This window comes from Rousettus aegyptiacus, unplaced genomic scaffold (assembly GCF_014176215.1).
Source record: "Rousettus aegyptiacus isolate mRouAeg1 unplaced genomic scaffold, mRouAeg1.p scaffold_m13_p_12, whole genome shotgun sequence".
Lineage (NCBI taxonomy): Eukaryota > Metazoa > Chordata > Mammalia > Chiroptera > Pteropodidae > Rousettus > Rousettus aegyptiacus.
In genome coordinates this window covers 38493189-38509886 of record NW_023416287.1, presented here as the reverse complement: position 1 = coordinate 38509886, position 16698 = coordinate 38493189, and the positions used below count along the sequence as shown (strand labels likewise).

General features: G+C 50.4%; 2 protein-coding genes across 9 annotated transcripts in view; both read left to right on the top strand.

Moving 5' to 3' along the window:
- The first annotated feature begins 7209 nt into the window (after positions 1-7209).
- On the top strand, positions 7210-11335 carry FOXA2 (forkhead box A2). 3 transcript variants are annotated; one of them, XM_016156064.2, is made up of 3 exons: positions 7210-7329; positions 8299-8368; positions 9373-11335. In XM_016156064.2, exons 2-3 carry the CDS (start codon positions 8300-8302, stop codon positions 10675-10677), a joined length of 1374 nt encoding a protein of 457 aa, XP_016011550.2. In that variant the 5' UTR covers positions 7210-7329; position 8299; the 3' UTR covers positions 10678-11335. The 3 variants fall into 3 exon arrangements, with proteins under 3 accessions (XP_016011550.2, XP_016011551.2, XP_016011549.2); XM_016156065.2 differs by lacking the exon at positions 7210-7329 and adding an exon at positions 7964-8023; XM_016156063.2 differs by lacking the exon at positions 7210-7329 and having other exon boundaries at positions 8198-8368.
- LOC107516391 (ubiquitin-like protein 3) overlaps positions 8329-16698 on the top strand; it is a 59897-nt gene continuing 51527 nt past the window's right edge. For 4 of the 6 annotated variants that reach the window (XM_036229731.1, XM_036229730.1, XM_036229728.1 and 1 more), the window contains exon 1: positions 13905-14062. Coding sequence is in view for 2 of the 6 variants with exons in the window: in XM_036229733.1 (XP_036085626.1) it covers positions 13979-14062 (84 nt within the window). In the remaining 4 variants the exon portion in view is untranslated. Of the gene's footprint in view, positions 8369-13904; positions 14063-16698 lie in introns of those variants that run through there. The other 2 variants (XM_036229729.1, XM_036229732.1) reach the window with 2 other exon arrangements.

Here is a 16698-nt window from a genome sequence, read left to right as displayed (position 1 = left end):
ACTATATGCATGTGCGTGTGCACACATAACAATAGCTGAAAACTACCTGAGAGTATTTTCGTTTCTCCCATGCTTCTGATATCTTCTCCATCTCACTAAAGGAATGTTTATTCAGAAGGAAGAAAATGTAAGGTGAAAATAGGTCAAGATTTGGGTCAGAGAGCCTGGGCTGGGATTGAAGAGCTGGGTGACCGGAGACATCTCTCACTCCCATTCCCAGGGCAACCCACATGGGAAAGGCTTGCTTGAAACATCTAGCCTGAGGCAGATGTTAGCCCCTTCCACAGGATCTCTTCATTCTCCAAGATCCAAGTCACTTGGGGTACACGGAACTTGGGAAGTGAACATAAAGAAAAACTTCTGTATTTCTAAATCCAACACATTAAAAAGGAGAAAAGAATGAAAGAAACAGGGAAATATGGATAAACCTTCCCTTTCTAGTTTCTATGTAACTCTAAGGATTGGGGAGTGGATCTCAGGTCTGAGAGGCAGGACTCCCACCAGGACCAGATGTTCCTCTTCATTAGCATTTTGTTAGCACTCTATTTTGAAGACTTAGAGGAATGAATTTACCAGGTTTCACTCTTAAAAGGAAGAGCTAAACTCAGGATTTTGAAAGGTATAGACCTATTATATAGACTACTTTGGAGAATATTATGCAGCACTTATAATTTTTCATTGCGAACAATACGGTCAAAGTCAGCAGTACCTATTTCAAACCTTTAGTCTGACAGAGGCAACGTATAGGGAAATTTAATAGCTAGGTACCAAAGGAAGAACTGCAAAATAAACTTATACTTTATATCCATTCCATCCAGGGATCTCAAAGCAGCTTAATACAATCTTCTCACCAGCTTTCTTATCCACAATTCACACTGCTTTAACATCAAACATAGATTAAGTACTTGGTCTGAAATTCTTAATGTATTTACATTAATCCTTCATGTGCTTTTATTAATATGGTAAAAATAAGAAGGATTTGCCTACAGAAAAAAACTTTCCCTCCCTTTTAGCAGTTCTTACCTGGAAGGAAGAGACCCCTTTCAGAATGAATGCCTTATTTAAATTCCCACAACGGGAAAGATGGTCTTAGCACTAATTATGAGTGCATATTGCAAATAGAATAAACATTAAGGAAACATCCTGAATTTTAAAATTCTGCTCACTGTTGAGACTCAGGTTTCAATTTCTAAATATTTCTTAATATGTATGTTAGAAGATAATTGGGTGACAAAGCAAGGGAAACTGTGTTTCTTAACAGGGAGGTTAATTTGGGTGTTGTCTGTGGGTTCAGTTTTCATTACTACAGGTCACGTTCTGTTTCTCATGCCAGCAGCGCCAGTTCAGCATCGGGTCAAATTCTGTGGAAGAAAACCCCCATGCCCAGTTGCTGTCACAAGAGGCCCAGGTCTTTTCCAGGAAGAGATCATGCAAACCTCACTAGACACTCAAACAACGGGAATGGGGAATCGTATTATCACTTTCTCTTTCTTTTGATCTTTCTCTTTTACTTCTTTAAAATGCATATTGCGATCTACAGGCTGGAGAATGTTTGGGACAGGATCAGGGCAGGCCCAGTGCCTAGAAATCAAGGCAGGATAAACCTGGGATCCCTGGGGCCTCTTCCTTAAAGAGAGTAAGTTAAGGGACCTTGGTGGGTCTTAGCTGGTGCAGTGTGATTGCGGCTGAAACTTTGCTTAGGCTATTTTTCCAAGCTTGAAAAATGACAGTTTCCATGTTGCAAACTGATAATCGCTGCATGACCCTTCTCTTCCCCAGTCAATTAGGGAGATTCCTCTTTCCGGAAAACTTGGCCCAGGAAAGAAGGTGCGGGAAGTGTTGGGCGCGCTAACAATGTGTGATAGGGGGCTCTGCTTGGAGTGTGTTTATTTCAGGCTGCAGAGTTCTGAGTCCTGTGGGCTGGGAAAGTGAATCATGGTGGTGAGGAAGGCCAAGGTGGCTAGAGAAGGGTGAGAGGGGAAAACTGACAGACGGTGAAGATGGCCTTAACACTGCTCATTTTATCAAATCACATCTCAACATCCAGCTTGGGATAGTCTGAAAGATGAGTGAGAGAATAAGGCCTTTAAGGCCTATAGTCAGAAACTGGCAGCAGCAACATCACCTGAAAGCTTGTTAGAATGCAAACTCTCAAGCACTTCCTTAGATCTGCAGAATCTGAATCAGCATTTTAACAAGATCCCCAGGGGATTCCTATGCACATAAAGATTTGAGGGGTGGTCCCAGGCCTGGTTAACTACCCCAGACCCAGTTGGTCACTATTTCTGTAATAAGCTACCCCTCCCTGTAAAATGAAGTTCCCTCCATTTCGGGATGCTTCATGATCCTTCTTTTGGAAGTACTTTTGGAAGTAAAACTGACAGAGAATATGGACACATACATTACAGACACCTGAGGGCTGAGCACTCCCTATGTACCAGTCTCTCCATGTTCTCAAACACACAGGACAGGGTTCTAAAGCCAGTGCCCACTGCTAGTAGGAGCACTTCCCTGCTACCCTCCTCTGTCTTTTCAAAGCTAGAATCCCCCAGTACCTGTTTGATGGAAAACCAATACTCTAGAGATTATAAATGTGGGACAGGATTGGTCTACCACAGTGCTCCTGTATGGCTGCACTCTGGTCAGATGTATTCTGCTGATGTCATGCTGCCTGCTTTAAAGGATTGAGACGTTGGTTTTCCTATCAATTCTGGATCAACACAGGCAGAACTCTTCTTGGGTTTTAGTCCATCCCTCCCAGCAGGTTTCTGAAGGGTGAAATGTGGATTCGTTTTGGAATGGGATATTAGCACTTGTAAATTCCTGGAACATGGTTGAAAGGAGACTTGAAAACATAGGGAAAACAAATTCTGCTGGAAGCTCTCACAAAAGAAGGGAGGAGGTAGAAGAAAATAATCTTTCTAAGCACATGGCTTTGCCTACCTTATTCAGGGCCGTATCTCTACCATCTGGAATATAGTAAGTACTCATTAAAATAGTTGATTAATGGACAAAAATATATAAACTTGTCTTAATTGTCACTGTTTGATGTTAGAGCAAGTTATATGTTATTCTTTTATGTTTACACAGAGTCCCCCACCCCATATCACTTCGAGATGGAAATAAGAAGCAAAACAACTGCTTCATAAGCATGAAACTAAAATCCAAGCCTGGCTAAACTCTGATCTCCACATCTGTCAGATGCTTCATCCTTTCATACTTATTGGAAGCATATTTGTTTATTCAAGTAAGTAATCAGTAATTTATAGATCTAATGGAGCCACTTCTGAATTATCTCTCTGTGTAAGGCAAAGAGTTCCTAAGAAGGAATGCTAGGGGGCTGATTCTCCAGGTCTGTGACTGACTCTCTGCCACTCCTGTTCTTGATGAAGTTTACTGCTTGCCTTTTCTGCAGGAATTTCCTCCAAGAATAATATCCAAATGTATGAAATAGCTTAAAGGGCCACAAATGCAGATGTATCTAATTTAGGCATCCCTCAAAGGGGAGTTTATTCTCACTCCCATTGACATGTTATTATTACTACTAAAAGCTGCTGTTTCTTTATTTTTATCTCTTCCAATTACTTTAATTACCTGCTATAATAGTCCCACATACCAGAAATGTGCTTAAAAACTCAAGAATGGCAGACAGGATGCCAAGTATATACCAGAAATATCTGTCAAAACTTGGACCTGAGTGGGCAGAGAACTGGCCTCCCCACAGACCCCACACAGACGGGAGTGGAGTCAAGCCCATAAAAGATGAACAAACCATAACTACACTCGGCCTTCCAAATAGCTATCCACTTCTGTGCGCACAGAGAAAGATCTGAGTGTCAAATTACTCCAAACAGTATCCTGAGGACAGAGTCTCTCTTTTTCTCCTGCACTATGTTAGGTATTAGGAAATCACCATCTGTGGTTGGCATGAATACCACTTCCTGTCATCCCTCAACTCAAGAGAGAACACAGTCCACCTTCTAACACAGGTAAGAAAAAATGCTGTTGAATGATAGCTTTGCTGATCTCCTTTAAGTGTGAGAATTGAGTGAACATCTGTACAAGTTATTTTGTTAAAGTTTCTATGACACTGGATCTAATATTCTTATTACATATTTCACTATAAAATAATAAAAAGTGTAATAATAAAATAATGATACAAAATGATATGCCTATACTGCAGGAAAAAATATAGATTGGAGATATAATTCTACCACCCAAACACAATAGGAGTTATTAACATTATATTTATTTTACTTTATCATTATTTATTATTGCTCATTTCCCATCTTTTTTTTCTGTGAATCTTACCCAGGAGAAGTGGATTGTATGCAAATGCACTGTGTATTAAACTTACAATGTTGTGTCTTGTTCCCGCCCCCGCCCCCCCCCCCCACTTTTGTCAGCACTTTCCGGAGTTTTTGTGGAAGAATGAATGCGACATGCTGAATCTTTCCTGCAGTCTTTCCCATAAATCTCTTTTGATAATATACTCTTAGCTTACCTTTTCAATTGTGCTCTCCATAAACAACTTGTGTTTTGGCCATCCAAGAACTATGAAAGCCAGCAAAAGAGTATCTGAAGGTATGCTAAGTGCCAAGTAGACTACTTTGAATAGTCTGATTTATCAAATGGAATCTCAGAAATAACAACCCACACAGAGAAAGTGAAATTTTGATTATAACCTTTGACACAGCTATATGCCTTTTCTTTATTAAGACTTGGGATTCACCCTGAGAATTCCAAGTTGTGAATAGGGAGGTGTGGGCCTCTGAATTCTGCCAACCTAAACGCATATTTGAAGGTGAAATGCATATTGTCACAAGATTTTCCAAGTCACCTGTCTCTTCTACCTTAATCTCACCTTAGACCTGCCTGATCATGCCTTAAAGCAAGACTTGTCCTGGATATATATTCTCTGAAGGGCTTCAGGAATTGATCAGCAGAATGAGGCTTCCTCCACCTTTGGTATTTGACGGGTTATGGCTCAGTGAAGTTTAGTTCTGTTTATCAATGTCTCTTTCCCAGACTAGTTTCATGTGACAGAGGGCTCTGGGAGGAGGCAGTTTTGCTAGGGGATGCGGGATCGTAGCATCTTCTTCCCAGGAAGAGTAAAGGAGGCCTAGTTTTGAACCCAAGTCAAATCCACTGGGGTAGCATCCAGACTAAAAACAACGTACTTACCCCAAGCTCAGTTATCGATTATAAGACGGCTTTATATGGAACAGAGACAGCACCTAAGAAAAGGAAGAGAATCTTTTCCTGGGCCAAGGAAAGCTTTGTGATTCCCTAGATGGGTTTAAACTGAAGGGGAATTAGGGGAAATATCTGTTTTCAGCCCTAGTTATGAGCGAACTTTTTCCTGGAGAGAAGTTCCCCGGAGCAATTTACAGCATTCCAGCCTGAGGCTGTTTTGCCAGACACTCTGAATAAACCTTTAGAAACCGAAGCCGCCGGGTAGGACCAGGAGTGTGTAGGGAAGGTAGCGCCTCCGAAGACGTCCGCGCTGGGGAAGTAAAGCGACCCTCAAGCTGGGTGAACGCCCCTGCTTCCTTCACAGCCCCTGGTCCCGGATTTCCCGCTACTCGCCTTCCCCACCAGCTGCCGCGCCCAGGGAGAGTCCAGGACTCCTGGCTGTGTCATAAGTAGCCCAACCCTACCCGAGCCCTAGGTGCCTCCAGTGGCGGGAGGGAGACCGGTTTGAGTTTACTGAGAATTTCGGGGGACTCCAAAGAAATTCCAACCACTCGTAGGCGTTTTCAGGGAGTCTCCGAGAGGCGGGGAGAAGGTGCGGGGTTGTGGTGTGAAGAAAGCAGTGGTGAAAGAGGGGTTTGCTTGGTCCCCAGGGCCGCGTGGCCGACAGGGGTCGCCTTGTCACTTCGGAAGCTGCAGACGAGCGCTCCCGGGTGCCAGCAGATGCTGGCTACCGAGGGTAGGGGAACTTGCAAGTTCCGCTCCTTAGGAAGGTAGCGTCCCTTCCTCCCGCTCAAGAAATAATTTCTAGAACCATATTTCGACCAGGAGCTAAAAGGGAAGAGGGAGTGGACATTCACATACACACATTCACAGGCCAGAATATTCTTTTGAGTTTTTATTCCATACACACCAGGAAGCTGTCTGTCGTTTTTTCGTCCAGTCGGTCTATTTGTTTGGCATCTCTTTTCTACTGAATAATAGAAGCACCCCGTGGGGAGGAGAAAGAGCTTCGGTGGTGGTGGTGGTGGTGGCGGCGGCGGCGCCAGCAGCAGCAATGGTCGTGTGTGCCTTTCTGCCCTAGGCCTGCACGGAAAGCTTTGAAAACAGGCAACTCCCCTTTTGAGCGCCAGTGTTCACCCCTCTTTTGCAAGCTTTCCGGACCTCGCGATAGATGATGTCTGGTCCATTTGGCTCTCCTGTGCACACTCCCCACAGTGCAGAGGGCAATGCCAGCAGCTGCATCTTTGGTTCAAAGAGATGCAGGGCCTGAAAGACCCGAGGTAGAGATAAGAGGTGGGAGTCCCCTGCATCCACTGCTCCTCCCTGTTTTTCTTCTAGCCTGAACCACACCCAGTACTTCTGTTCCCAATGCCCAGCTCCCTGACTGACACCTCGCCTGTCTTCGGCCACCACTATGCACAACTCTGGAGAGGTGGGACAGGTGCCCACGATTTTCTAGTTTTTCTCAATCTCTTAAGTGGAGGCCACAAGTCCGGATCCTCACAGCCGAGCTGGATGTTTTTAAACCTAGAAAGAGTGTCCACATCCAAACACCTATAATACAATACACAGCCCCTCAATCTAGGCTCACTGGGGTCTTGGGGCTGGCTCAGGAGAGTTAATTTAAACCCAGAAGCTGGAACAAAAATAAAAAGAAGCATATGGTTGCCGGGGTTTCTAATTCTTACGAAAACAGTCCCCTCAGGGAAGCAGAGAAGACAGAGACCCTCCTGAAGTGATTTCATGTGCCTGATATTGATTCTTTTATTCCGCTCTCTTCCCGCCTCACCCTCCCCCCACCTCCTGCCCTGTTTGTTTTAGTTACGAAATGCTGTGGGCACCTCGGTCGTGACTGAAAAGTAACCTTGAAACACGCCGTCCTGAATGTCAGAGACAAATTGCAGTCTCTCGATCGTCGGCTGCAGCTGGCGGGGCCGCGTACGCCCTGAGCCCGGCGCCGGGACAGCGCTCCTCCCTGCCTGTCGCCCCGCTGTGGGTCGCAGGAGGCCAGGCTCCGAGATAGCAAAAAGCCAAGGCGGCCGGACCAGGCGCGCCCCGCGCTTTCTGGAGCCGCTCCGTGTCTTAACAGTAACAGGGAGGGGCCTCTCAGGAGCAGCAGCGGGCGAGTTAAAGGTGTGTACATAATTTTTCTAAATACGACAGAGCTTTGCAAATTAGCTCTGTCACTGTCTCGTTGTTTTGACAGGGTTGAGCACTGAAAGTGAAGAAGCCGGGATAAGTAATTGGGGCTTTTGTAAGGCTCTGCAGAGGGAACGCGCCCTCGGACAGGCGCACCGGGCGCCCTGCGCTACGGGACAGGGAGGGGTTCAGAGCTGTCGGCTGCTCCCGGGGTGGCTTCCTCCCAGGGCCCTCTTTCCATGGGTGCTGCCTATGGACACTGAAAGAAAGAGGGGCGGACGGGGTAGCCTGCGCGCCCACTCTCTGGGATCGCAGATCCCTGCACCGTATGCGGACGCGGCGGGCGGCAGGAGCCGAAGGGCAGGTGCGGGGCGCTGGCCGCTGCTTCCTCTCACCTAGGTGTGAGCTGATTATTCAAATGTGCTGCCCGGGGTTTAGGGATTGGAGGCCCGCTCCCGCTCGCCGCGCTATATCACCGGCCGCCCACGTCACTGCGGCACTTGTCCGCTCCGCGGTCCACACCTCCTCCTCTTCCTCCTCCTTCACTCCACCCCCTCCCCCACCCACCCCCGCGCCGCGCGCCTCCCGCGGTCTCCCAGCAGCTCAGCACTGCCAACCTCGGCCTCCACCCGGCAGCCCGTGAGCGCGGCGGCAGCGGGCCACAGGCGCTGGGGGCACCTGGACTCCGGTCTGGGCCACCCCCCCCCATCCTTGGTCCCCTCCTCCCGCGACTCACCCCGTCCGCCCACTTCCAACTACCGCCTCCGGCCAGCCTAGGGAGAGGGAGTGAAGCGGGGAGAGAGAGAGAGAGAGAGAGAGAGAGAGAGAGAGAGAGAGAGAGAGAGAGAGAGAGAGGAGACGGTGCCTTAGCTGACTTTTTTTTTTAAGAGGGTGGGGTGGGGGTGGTTGCTGGTCGTTTGTTGTGGCTGTTAAATTTTAAACTGCCATGCACTCGGCTTCCAGTATGCTGGGAGCGGTGAAGATGGAAGGGCACGAGCCGTCTGACTGGAGCAGCTACTATGCCGAGCCGGAGGTAGGCACTCGCCTTTTCCGGGGGGATGTTGGGTGGCGGCGTCCACTCTTTTCCCAACCTCGGGACTGCTTTCCTTGCCGGCACCCGCCCCCAACCCCTAGCCGCTCTGGGCAGCCGCCTTTTTCACCCTCCTTCGACTCAAATGGGTCTCTTTTTTATACGACACACTGTTAGCCTTGAGATAATATTAACTTTGTGATCAAATATTGACTTGCGGCGCCTCCAAATCCTCTTCGTGGCCGAGCCACGCACTATCCTAACAGAGTTATGTTTGGCAGCGCGCGGCTGGGGAGGGGTGGGAGGTCGGCGGCGAGGGGGTGGGGGAGCTGGAGAGGAAAAGGTGGGCAGGAGCTGGGGGCTGAGATAGAGGCAAAGAGTCAAAGACTAGGGGACAAAGAGAAATTTCGTGGCCGCAAAACCCAGCCGCGTGCAGTTCAGTTCGCGGTCCCCTCCCTACCCCTCCATTCAGTGTCTCCGGCTGGCCAAGGGCTCGGAGCAGGCACGGAGTTTCGGTTTCCTTGGGGCCAAGGTTGGGGTCCTGGGAGGAAAACTGAACAGAGAGGACCCTGAGACAGTCTTCTCTTGAAGCCCCCCGGGGCTCCCTAGCGGGGTCCCACAGGTTGCTCGTTAAGACCGAGGGGCCGCAGCGCCGTCTGGGGCCGCAGCGCCGGCTCGTATACTGGCCAGAGAGTTGGGGTGACTCTGGGGAGTACAGATGCATTTAGGGTGCCTGGCTTGGGAGTGCTCCAGGGGACCCTTGTTTTAGAATCAGAGCCAGCCACAGAAGGGCTAGGAACCAGTCACATGCACAGAGCAGCAGCCAGCTCGTCACCTCCCCAAGGGTGATCACAGCGCACTCTGGGTGAAATGGTCCCGGTGTCGGGGGCGGGCGAGGAAAGAACTCCTCGTAGGCCTTCCTGGGTGGCTGGGTGGGTGGCAAATCAGAGCGCATTCAAACCGCTGTGCTAACTCTGTGCGCCTCCGTCCCCGGGCTCTGTCCGCAGGGCTACTCCTCGGTGAGCAACATGAACGCCGGCCTGGGGATGAACGGCATGAACACGTACATGAGCATGTCGGCAGCCGCCATGGGCAGCGGCTCGGGTAATATGGGCGCTGGCTCCATGAATATGTCGTCGTATGTGGGCGCGGGCATGAGCCCGTCTCTGGCCGGCATGTCCCCCGGGGCGGGCGCCATGGCGAGCATGGGAGGCTCGGCCGGGGCGGCCGGCGTGGCAGGCATGGGGCCGCACCTGAGTCCGAGCCTGAGCCCCCTCGGGGGTCAAGCGGCCGGGGCCATGGGCGGCTTGGCCTCCTATGCCAACATGAACTCTATGAGCCCCATGTACGGGCAGGCGGGCCTGAGCCGCGCACGCGACCCCAAGACGTACCGGCGCAGCTACACGCACGCCAAGCCGCCCTACTCATACATTTCACTCATCACCATGGCCATACAGCAGAGCCCCAACAAGATGCTAACGCTGAGCGAGATCTACCAGTGGATCATGGACCTCTTCCCCTTCTATCGGCAGAACCAGCAGCGCTGGCAGAACTCTATCCGCCACTCGCTCTCCTTCAATGACTGTTTCCTCAAGGTTCCCCGCTCGCCTGACAAGCCCGGCAAGGGCTCCTTCTGGACCCTGCACCCCGACTCCGGCAACATGTTCGAGAACGGCTGCTATTTGCGCCGCCAGAAGCGCTTCAAGTGCGAGAAGCAGCTGGCTCTGAAGGAAACCGCGGGCGCCACGGGCGGTGGAAAGAAGGCGGTTGCTGGGGCTCAGGCCTCGCAGGGTCAGCTCGGGGAGGCCTCTGGGCCGGCCTCTGAGACTCCGGCGGGCACTGAGTCACCCCATTCGAACGCCTCTCCGTGCCAGGAGCACAAGCGAGGGGGCCTTGGGGAGCTGAAAGGGACGCCAGCCGCAGCCCTAAGCCCTCCGGAGCCAGCACCCTCACCCGGGCAGCAGCAACAGGCTGCGGCCCACCTCCTGGGCCCTCCCCATCATCCAGGCCTGCCGCCCGAGGCTCACCTTAAGCCGGAGCACCACTACGCCTTCAACCACCCCTTTTCCATCAACAACCTCATGTCCTCGGAGCAGCAGCACCACCACAGCCACCACCACCACCAGCCTCACAAAATGGACCTCAAGGCCTACGAACAGGTGATGCACTATCCTGGCTACGGTTCCCCCATGCCAGGAAGCCTGGCCATGGGCCCGATCACGAACAAAGCAGGCCTGGACGCCTCGCCCCTGGCCGCGGACGGCTCCTACTACCAGGGGGTATACTCCCGGCCCATTATGAACTCCTCTTAAGATGGCTGCAACCCGGCTGGACAAGGACAAAAGACAGAGGAAGTGAGGTGGAGACTTTGAAGTAGGAGTGTTGGAGAGATACAAGGGAGAAGAAAACCATTACACCCCCATCCCCATGACAGTAGTTTCCCCTCATCCTTTATAGCTCTTCCCTCCCAAACAAATGGGCCACACTGATATGTATTATTATTCTATATAAGGAGAGAAATGGGGGTGGGAAAAATTAACAGTAAAAAAGGAAAAAAGTGAAAAAAGCCCCCAGTTTCCACTACTGTGTAGATGCCTGCTTCTTGAAGCATCTGGGAATTCTGATTTTTTGTTGTTGTTCTCCATTGCTGTGGTTGCAGGGAAGTCTTACTTTATATATATATATTAAAAAAAAAGTTCCACAAACTTTTGTGACTCAGTGTAAAACCATGTAGTTTTAACAGAGAACCAGAGAGTTGTACTATTGTAAAAAAGAGGGGGAAATGATGTAAAGGTCTGTTGTAAGTGACCAAGAAAAAAAAATGCATTCCCATTCTTGACACAGTGAAATCCGGGTCTTGGGTCTGATTAATTTATGGTTTCTGCGTGCTTTATTTATGGCTTATAAATGTTTTCTGGCTGCAGGGGCCAGAGTTTCACAAATCTATATTAAAGTGTTATTGCTGGTTTTATTCCTCAAATTGTCAAGATTTTTTTGTTTCCTTTGCCCGACTTAAAAAATAAACAAGTCTGAAAATTTTTTAAAAGTGGAGGGAGGGAGGAAAATCCTGGCTAGTTGCAGTTTTTATTTTTGGGGGATGGGGGAGTGCATTTTTATTTAAATTTTCAGACATACTTAAATTGAACAGGTTTTACAGAAAACCCACATGTACCCATTTCCCAGATCCTACAATTATCATTTCACTGTACTTATTATATTGCATATCTGTCCATCTATACATTTCCATTGGTCAATTCAGTTTATATTTTAAGGGCATTTCAAAGTAAATTTCAGACATCAGTACACTTCCCCTTAACACTTGAGCAAGTGCATCATTAAATAGAACTCAATATTGTTTATGATTACTTTTTGAGCTTGTCTTTACACACAGCGAAATAGAGATCTCAGGTCAACCATTCCATGGTTTGATGCAGGTTTATCTTTCAAGCTGGAAGCAAACCACATATCTTATTTTTCCACCCAGGCCATTTGAAAGTGCAATGTCCTTGGCATCTCTTGGGCCCTAGGGTAGACTTCTCTGGGCAGAAGCCTGGATTTTACATATTTTGCAATATTTCCCATTTTAGCCTCCCTTCCAGTTAGGGAACCCAGATTGAATTTGCAAATTCCTGGTGCAGCACTTTTGCCTTTTTATTACTGACTCTGTGGAACCTCTTTACCCTCCTGTGGAATTTGAATTCCGCTTGGGTCTTACAGCCTCAGGCCTCTAACTCCGCGACCCTATCCCAGCCTCCTCCTTCACTTAGGTGCTTTGAACAACCTTGGGAGACCTAGATGCAGCCTGGGAGTACTGAGGTGTCTAGGACCATCTCTGGGGCACCGGGTCTGGAGAAAGAGAAGACTTTCTCCAGGAATTGGTTAGAAGAGGATTGCTCAGGGTGATGTTCCAAATCTCCTTTTAAAAAAATAAGGTATATTTGGGGTGCGGTGCAGGTAAAGGGGTATCCTGCGCGGCTTGCCAAGTAACCATAGCCAGTGAAGAGATCCCAGAGTCTACAGATTTGTTTCTTCTCCCCGTCTCCCCTCCTCCACCGCCTCCCCTCCCCACCCCCACCTCCCCCCCCCCCGCCCCCCACGCCTCCCAAATGCCGACGCCCTTGAGCGGCGTCCTGATAACCCGGCTGGGTTGGCAAGCCAGCATTGGAGGCCGAGGGGATGAGGGGTATTTTGTAAGCTTTAAAGGAAAATCCAAACGTATAAAGAAACCCAGAATAAATCCTGACAATCGTGCTGTCTCTCCCCACAGAAGGCCTAGCCGCCCTAAATCGGCGGCCAACCACAGCGGAAACGCCGGAGGTGCAGCCAGGCCAGGGTACGCAAAGGCGGCCGGCTTTGGCTTTGTATCGGGCACCTGAGGGCCTGAAAGTTGGCCGGGGGAAGTCAGGAGCCAGAGTTGTCGCGGGCCTCCCAGACTTGGGGCCATCCTGCGCACAGCTAGCTTGCGGTGGGTAAGAACTTTCCACAGGCCTCCGAGGCCAACACTTTTTTTGCCTAGGTTTCTAAGCCCAGGCTCCTGTTACCCAGACTAATCTTTGATTTTCTCGACCTTCCAAACCTGGAGCGTTCCAGCTGAGCCCCAACCCTGGAGACCGCCTCTCCGTGCGTTCTCTGCTACCTCGCAGGATCCCTGCCCCCTCAAGCCCTGGACTTCCCACGCGCTTGAGGGTGTTTGCCCTCGCTTCTGCCACCCCCTCCACCTCTAAATCCTTTTTTAACACACCACATTGTCCCGAGGAACACAAGGAAGAGAAACTAGGGCGGGGATGGGGGGATCCGGAGGCCGCATCCAGTTATCAGAGCTGTCTCTCTCCTGGCAAGGACACACACGTCGTGAGCCCGGCCTGAAATGTGTTTCATTATCACATAAAAGGCTCCTGTGGCGAAGAAGCCGAGAGGCAGGGCCGGGGGCCGAGTGCGGCACAATGGAGGCTGAAAGCGCTGCCCTAACCTGCTATGTTTCGTATCGCACGCCCATTGTACAAGGGTAGTTTTAAACTACTTAAGCGCGCCCCCCTCCACTGATCCCGGCCGATAAGATATAGTTCTGTCCGAATACATAAAAAGGATGTCGGGAGTGGGCGCTTTCGGAGGTTTCTGCGCTTCTTATGTCTTTCACACACCCCCACCCTCCCGCCACCGCCCCCTCCCCCAGCCCTAGCTCCAAGCTTGCTAACTTGCAGATCACCCCCCCACCCGCTTTCCCCAACCCTAAGTATTGTGAGTGCAGCGTTTCTTTTTTTTCTCCCTCTCATTTTTTTTTTTCTTCCTTTTCGCCACGCCGTCCTCGCGCCGGTTTAAGCAACCGTGATCTGTGAATAAACAAAGTCAGTAAACAACTGAAAAAAAAAATTCTAGATCCGAATTCCAGGAGGGTAAACTTTCCATGCCACGTCACACTTCAGCAAATTTGCACAGATATTATATTGCCTACCCCCTCCTTTATAATTTTTTTTTCCAGGATCCCATTGTACTTAACTGAATTTTATAACGCTGATCGATATCTAGGTAAAATATTCATTTTTAAACTAGCGGGCAGTGAAATCTTTGCTTTGTGTGCTAAAGTCAACAGTCGCTGGGTTTGAGCTCAAATAAATGCGGGAATGCCTGGGCTGGGAGCAGTCGGCCGCCTCCCTCCGCGCGCTGGACGCTTCGCCGCCCGCCAGCGGAACACCGCAGGTAGGGAGCGCGCCGGTTCAGGGGCCGCGCCCGGGGCCCCTCCGCGGCGTCCGCCCCCCACCCGTGTTGGCGCGCCTTCCCTTCCAAGGGCTCTGACGCCCGGGGACGGGAGGTAGAGTGGCGAAGGAGGGAGTGAGAAGCTAAATCAGTGAAGACTTGGGGGTTTGGAGGGTGTCCTTTTTTGCAGGGTATTTCTAAGAATGCACGGTGTGAGGGGGTGAGGAGTCGAAGAGTTACAAACCCGCAATAAATCTGGGCTCTGAGCACAACTTGGTGGGGCTCCGAAGCTTCAGAAAGCCACTGGCGGCCCCTGCAGCCCCTCTGGGCTGGGGGATTCGATCCGAGAGCCGTCCGTTTCCCAAGGACAGTGTGGAGGTGAGGGTGGGGGGACGCCCTTGGTCTCAGAATCAGGGATGGAGGCCAACGGGAACTGGCATGCGGGTAGCAGTTGGTTGCAGAAGCAGAGGCCCGAGAGCGGCGACGCCCTACATTTCCCCCCGCAGCCCTTGGACCCAGGCGGCGGCTGGGGTAGGCGGCCCATGAGATTAGGGGAGAGGCAGTGCCTCTCCGAGAAGCGAGTGAACTTTTTGTTCTGGCGACAATAAGGGTTTGGTGGCCTTTAAGCACAGGTGCACTTGGCTGCAAGCACGTTTGGGAGCATCGGGGTTAAGAGTTGGATCTGGGAGAGAAAAGGCAGTAACCAGCATCAGGGCCATTTATCACACCACTCTCTCCGCGCGTGGCCCCGCAGGGGCGCTTCGCGGTGGCCGAAGGCGTGAGTTTGGAGGCTCGAACAGAACCTACCGCATCTTTCTGGGAAGGAGCAGGCTCGGAAAAGTAGTTCCGATGCTGCCAGTTGAAACTACGAGACCCTCGGGTTTCGAGGACAAGGTACAGAATAGGTGTCTTTCCCCTGGGGTGTACCATGTACTCCCCTGAAATCTGCATCCGCCCTCGGGTTTTCCTTTAAACTGCCTCGTGAGAGGTCCATGCCGGCTCGGTTACTCGGTATTTCGCCAGGCGGTGAGACGCGCTAGGTAACTAGCCCATCGAAATTGCCCGCCACTCCAACTGGAAAGCTCTTCCCGTCTGCGCCAGAGTCCCAAGATCCGGAACCCAAATGGGCAGAATCGTATTCGATAATTGGCAAGGTCAATTATGTAGGCACCTCCACCACGCCCCTGTGGAGACCCTGGGCCCCCTCCCCTCCTTCCCTGGTGCCCAGGTCTTCGCGCCTTTGTCCATTGCCCCAGAGGCCGGCTGGGGAGCGCTCCCGTCGCCCTCTAAACCCGGTCCCCAGCTCGCGTAGCTAGTTATCTTCCCTGAACAAGATGAAACGCCTGCAGGACATACGGCCAGGCTAATCGTTTTTAAATAATTAATGCCTCCCGGTTCTGCTGGTAATGCGCGGCCTCGAATAGGTCAATTACTTGTCATTAGACGTGTGTCGCCCCACGAACTTCCCTCGGGCCTTTGATGGCGCCAGGTCACCTAGCCCAGCCCACTCTAAGGCCGAATGAAAAGGTGTCCGGCCTTTGAGAGCCGGTGCAAAGTAGCTGTGGCCCTTAATTTAGTGTGAGTTTTGAAAGAAAGCTCCTCGCTGAAGAGATGTAATCTTCCAAATGGTCAATTTAAATGCCTGATCTTATCGCCCTCCTTCTTTTGGCTTTATAAAGAGAAACTTCCTCAGTGCTTTGGGGGCCTTTTAATGCTGGGATGGGGAGGGGAGAAGTAGAGGTATGGTTTAATCCAGCAGACGGGGAGGTGTTTGCTCCAGAGGTACCCGGAGGTACCTCAGGGTAGCTGGTTTGATCAGCGGCAGCACATACATCTAAGCAGGGGTAGGGGAGGGGACTGGAGGTCTTCCTGGCTTGGGACTGGGAGGTGGGTCGCTGAGACAATATCTTGTGTAGGCCAGAACTGTCTGGGGAGAGCAGCAGGGCATTTTCTAGCAGTGAATCTTTAGCTTTCAAGAGGCCATAGAAAAGGAAACGTTCTCTGAGATCCTATCCACCGTGGACCTGGCACTGCAGAACAGTCAGTGCCAGCTATTGCCACCAAGTCCTGCTACACAGATGAGACACTCATCTCCCACTCCCATCCCTTCTTTATACACACCTTAGGAGCACCGGTCCTAATCTGCTGTAGAAGAAGAGCACAATTTTGGACCCTAAATGCCTTTGCTGGATCAGGGACACCCTGGACATCAGTCCTGCCCCAGCACCACCATAACCCAGGGCAGCCAAGGATTGGTGGAGTGAAATTTAACAAACAAAACATAAGAAAAGACTTACCAAAAGTTTGCAACTCTATTTAATTACACTTCTGCTGCTTCCTTCCCCCACCGAATGTTCTTTTTGTAGTAAATAAATATGTGAGGATCTCAAAAACTTATATATTCCTTTTTGAGCCAAAATAATGTGCAAGATCTACAACCCTACTTGACTTTAAAGACACCTCTCCTCCCAGTTTCACAGCAGACTTCACATCACAAGTTTCTTACAGCCTCTACCCCCACGACTGGCTTTCCTCTGAGAGGAGGAGAGAAGAAAATGTAGGGAATGGATAAAAAGATCTTGAGGCAGTGAGATAAACTGTTTTTAAAATTAATGGAGAGAGGCTGACTGGTACCTGCC